Here is a 5,190-nt window from a genome sequence, read left to right on the forward strand (position 1 = left end):
ATCTGGCACGTAATACCAACTGCATTGTTTTTCTCCTTCTCTTCTCCGTTTTTCTTTCTCTACTTTGTCACGCTTCCGGTCTTCTCTTCTCCTTGTTCTTTTTACTTACAATTCTTTTCTCTCTGCTTGTTCTGTCGCAGTATTTCAGAGAACAAAGCTTTCTGTTTCGTTGTAAAGTTGAAAAGGAAAAAGAAAAAAAGAAAAAAAGAAAAAAAAAACTGTTCTTTTATTGATTTTAGCTTTGTTTCTTGACATGGATCGTTTGGTTCCTGTATCTAGCAGAACCCGTAGCAAGAAATTTTTAAACCTGTTGAATGTTTCAAACACTGGATCATCCTCGACTAAGCGGAGAATGAGTGTCAAGAGTGGTGTAATGGCTGAGAAGAGGAAGAGGAGGAGAATGAAGAAAAGGATAGATGGAGATGACGTGGTTTGCTTGGGAGAAAACTTGCTTGAAGAGGGTGCAAGTGGGAAGATTGAATCTGGGTCTAGAGCTGCACCTTCATTATCTGGTGCTTTGAAGGGTAAAAAGGTAGCTGAACCAGATATTGTATGTTTGGAAGAATGTGATGATGAAGAATCTTGTGAGATGATTAAAATCGATGATAGTGATAATGGTAATGACACTGAAGAGGGGTTGAGGCATTCTGAGAAGATGTTTGAGGTTAATGTTGTTGTTGGTGTTAAAGAGGAAGAGAAGAGTGAAGAAGGGAAAGAGGATTATGTATTTGGCGATAAAGTTGAAAACTTTGGCCATAGTGACACTGGTTGTGGTGGACCTGAATATCCGGCTATAATTACTATTGATTCAGATGGGGATGGTGAGAGTGAGAAAGAACATGGCGTGGGTGAAAGTGGTTCATATGATGAATACGATGATCTTTTGTCTTCAACGGAGAGTGAGGATATGGAGACCAGTGATGAGGATTTTGAAGCTGATGTTGTGAGTGAATACTCAAGCAGTGAACAGAGTGATACCTCTTCTGATGACGATGAGAGGGAGAGCGTGCAGGGGACGTATAGCAAGATGGTGAAGGAGCAGGTGAGAAAGGTGGCGAGTGAAATCAATGAAGTTTTCATTAAAAAAGGTGAAAGGAAAGTTACACAGATAAAGGAGGAGGAGCGTGAAAGGACTCCAACATTTATAAACGACAATGACTCTGGTGAACAAGATCACGATCAATGGATTAGTGTAGATTGTGCCAGTGTGACCAGTAGTGAATCTGAGATTCATGAGGAGGAAGCAAAGAATGCAGCAGAGAAACATGAAGCAAATAGAGGAGAAAAACCAGTAGAAAATTTCATTTCTGATGTCAAAGTCTTTGGTGAGTACATGAAAAATACAGATTGCTCTATGCGTTCTGAAGATGAAGCATTAAAGGATAAAGAAAAACAAGATAGGGATCATCAAAGTATACCACTGACGAAAGAGACAGGAGATTCAACCATGGTCAAGAAAAATGAGAAAAACAATGATGCCAATGAAAATGCCAACCCCAGCTTTAGTAACTGTGTGAATCTTGATGCACATGAAGAAAAAGGGCATCACCATGACAAAGTTACTTGTGTGAGAAGTGTTTCTTCTTTGCCAGTAGTCCTAGAGAAGATAGGAGATTCACCTATGGTCATGAAGAGTGAGAAAAATCATGATGTCAGTGCCAATGCCAGCACTGGTAACTGGGTTAATCTTGATGCACGTGAAGGAAAAAAGCATCATCGTGACACAGTTACAGGTTTGAGAAGTGTTGCTTCTTTGCGAAAAGACCTAGAGAAGATAGGTGTGTCAGTTATAGACAAGAAGAGTGAGAAAAATAACGATGCCAATGCCAATACTATTAACTCTGTGAATCTTGATGCGCATGAAGGAAAAGAGCATGATCATGACAAAGTTACAGGTGTGAGAAGTGTTGCTTCTTTTCCAAAAGACCAAGAGAAGATAGAAGATTCAGTTGAAGTTAAGAAGGAGAACAAGAAGGAATGGGAGCATAAAGATAGGTTTGACAGTAATAATCGTGAGAAGAAGGTAAGGGTGATGGATAATGAATCTGGTTACAAAGATAAGCAGCATGTAGTCCCCATGATGTCATCTAGGACGAAGGAGCAACGTTTAATTAAACTGCTTGCTGAATGCTTTTGGGGCAAACATGATTCGGTAAAAGATGTTGATTCAAACGGGCTAAAAGAAAAGGAGGATGATGTTGATCCGCGTGAGGAGACTCAGCCACCAGCTTGTAGAGAGACAGTCCCTTTGAATTGGACCTTAAAGAAGGTTGAACCCATTGAAAAATCAGAGTCTGAGAAGGAGCTGGATATGTTGTGGGAAGAAATGGAAATGTTGCTTAGACTTGAAGAAATCAATTCCCAGGTAAATCTCCTTTTACTAGCTAAAAGGATGAAGAAAAATATTAAAAAATATATATACATTTTCAGTTACAGTCATTAGCTATTAAAAACATTTCAATTTGAAGTTTATTATAGGCATATGAGTGAATTCTTCATGAATACCTGTAGCATGTGATTTTGAGTATTTGAGCTCTATTCTGAATTCTTTACGAATGGATGGATGTTCAAACATTTTTTTTTTTATATAAGAGGAGAAAGAAATCAGTTACTAACTCTGTATGTTATGATTTGCAGGTTGGCAGTATAGGGACAAATGAAGCAAGAGAAAATCAAGTTTCCTTGTGTAAGCATGACTTTTATCTTGATGAACAGATTGGGATATTGTGCAGATTGTGTCTTTGGGTTGCCACTGAGATCAAATATGTCACCCCACCGTTTGTGAGTTTATTATCTATTGAACTATGATGATCAATATTGTTATTAAGTATTTATGTGTTCTTTTCTTTGTTATGCAAAAAATAAAACAGATATTGACTGCTGTGGGATCCATGGAGCTTAAATAAGAAACTGCTATTTTATGTTTGCTCTGATTTGATTGTGGGATCTAGCATGCCTAATGAAACACACTAATAGGAAGCACTGACACGTGTGCCCTTGTTTGTATTGTGCATAATACAGGTGGACGAGTTTCATTCTGAAGGATCAGGTAAAAGGGTGTCATCTGGTGGAGGGAACACCTCACACATTGATGGGGTTCGGTTTAATGACTCTGGTGGTGACTCAGAGGCAGTTTGGTCTCACAATGAAGGCACAGTTTGGGACCTTATTCCTGACATTAAAGAGAGCTTGTATCCTCATCAACAAGAAGGCTTTGAGTTTATTTGGACTAGATTGGCAGGAACCATTGACCTCTGCACGTTGAAGAATGTTGATCCTTGTAGTGAAGGTGGTTGCATTATTTCTCATGCTCCTGGAACTGGAAAGACAAGGTTGACCATGGTGTTTCTTCAGACATATTTGCAAGTGTTTCCAAAATGCCTACCAGTTATCATTGCTCCTGCTAACTTGTTGCTTACTTGGGAAGATGAGTTGAGAAAGTGGGACATAGGAATCCCATTCCATAACTTCAACAATCCTGAATTATCAGGGAAAGAAAATGTTGATGCTGCTAAAGAGCTTGAGTGGTCTAGAAGTCTAAGGCAGAATAAGGATGCCATACGCATGTTGAAGTTGTGTTCGTGGTACAAAGAGAAGAGTATTCTATTAATCAGCTATCATTTGTATGAGAAGCTTGCAGGGGGCATGTCTGAAGTTGATGATAAAAAGGGGAAGAAAAGAGGGAACATGCAAACCGAAAAGAAACGCGCAAGGAGTCTGGTGATCATTGAAAGTGAAATGGGAAAGGTTCTGCGTGACTATCCTGGTTTGTTGGTTCTTGATGAAGGGCACACGCCTCGCAATCAGCGTAGCTGTATTTGGAAGGTTCTCTCAGAAAGTAGAACTCAAAAGCGAATCCTTCTTTCGGGGACTCCTTTCCAGAACAATTTTCTGGAACTCTATAACATTCTGTGCCTAATGAAACCATCGTTTCCTGACAGCATACCTCAAGAACTAAAGAAATTTTGCCTGAGTAGACTAATGCATGAAAAGAAAGCACCAAAAGACGTGAGTTGGGAACCAGTTTCTTCTGCAAATCCTGCTGATCATAAAATAAACCAGCTGAAATTTCTGATGGATCCGTTTGTTCATGTTCACAAAGGTAGCATTCTTAAGAAGAACCTTCCTGGGTTGAGAGATTGTGTGCTGATTTTGAAGCCAGACAGTTTGCAGCAGGAAATTCTAGAGAGCATTGAAGGTTCTCAGAACATATTGAATTTTGAACACAAGTTGGCTTTGGTCTCAGTCCATCCATCCCTTTTCCTCAAATGCTCTCTGACAGAAAAAGAAGAATCTGTTATTGACGGGGATCAGCTGGAAAAACTTAGATTGGACCCTTATGGAGGAGTCAAAACCAAATTTTTGATGGAGTTTGTAAGACTGTGTGATGCGTACAATGAGAAAATTATTGTTTTCAGCCAATACATTGATACTTTATGCTTAATTAAAGACCAACTTGGGTCCGCTTTTAATTGGTCTGATGGGAAGGAAGTGTTGTATATGTATGGCAGGCTTGACCAGAAGCAAAAGCAATTCCTCATTCATCACTTCAATGATGCAAATAGCCAAGCAAAGATTTTGCTTGCATCTATAAAAGCATGTTCTGAGGGCATTAACTTAATTGGAGCTTCAAGGGTTGTGCTTCTTGATGTCGTTTGGAACCCCTCAGTGGAAAGGCAAGCTATTTGCCGAGCCTATAGACTTGGCCAAAAGAAGGTTGTTTACACTTATCATCTCCTTGCACAGGGCACCACTGAATGCACAAAGTACTGTAAACAAGCACAGAAGGACCGGTTATCTGAACTGGTTTTTTCAGATAGAAATAATGAAAATGATAAGCCTAAGAGTTGTCCTGTAACATTTGAGGATTCAGTTCTTGATCACATGGTTCAGCATGAAAAACTCAAAGACATGTTTAGTGAATGTGTGGTACATCCAAGGGAAAAAGATTTAGAGAATTTTGGCCCTTGATACTTGGATGTTTGAAATTTATTAGTTATATCTGGTTGAAACATCTTTTTTGTTTGTGACAGTTATATGTTAGACTTTTGTTCTGTATGCAGTAGCAATAACTACTGCTAAATGTTGAATACAGAAGTTCATTGGAATTATTGATTCCATTATTTTATCCTGTGGGTCGTTGTGTTTGTTACACTCCTTAAACCATAATCACTAAATAAGTAGAGGTTT

At 39.0% G+C, this 5,190-nt stretch overlaps 1 protein-coding gene across 1 annotated transcript; it reads left to right on the forward strand.

Annotated features, from left to right (window-relative positions):
- Positions 1-253: 253 nt before the first annotated feature.
- On the forward strand, positions 254-4,971 carry LOC113849496 (SNF2 domain-containing protein CLASSY 4-like). Its single transcript, XM_027479443.1, has 3 exons — positions 254-2,365; positions 2,638-2,781; positions 3,022-4,971. The coding sequence occupies exons 1-3, from the start codon at positions 254-256 to the stop codon at positions 4,969-4,971; spliced, it is 4,206 nt and encodes a 1,401-aa protein (XP_027335244.1).
- The last annotated feature ends 219 nt before the right edge of the window (positions 4,972-5,190 follow it).

Source organism: Abrus precatorius, unplaced genomic scaffold (genome assembly GCF_003935025.1).
Source record: "Abrus precatorius isolate BTA unplaced genomic scaffold, Abrus_2018 Scaffold9, whole genome shotgun sequence".
Lineage (NCBI taxonomy): Eukaryota > Viridiplantae > Streptophyta > Magnoliopsida > Fabales > Fabaceae > Abrus > Abrus precatorius.

Coding starts and splice junctions, on each gene's coding strand:
- LOC113849496 (XM_027479443.1), top strand. CDS start 254: ATGGATCGTTTGGTTCCTGTATCTAGCAGAACCCGTAGCAAGAAATTT. Junction 2,366..2,637: donor TTGAAGAAATCAATTCCCAG/GTAAATCTCCTT, acceptor TATGATTTGCAG/GTTGGCAGTATAGGGACAAA. Junction 2,782..3,021: donor AATATGTCACCCCACCGTTT/GTGAGTTTATTA, acceptor TGCATAATACAG/GTGGACGAGTTTCATTCTGA.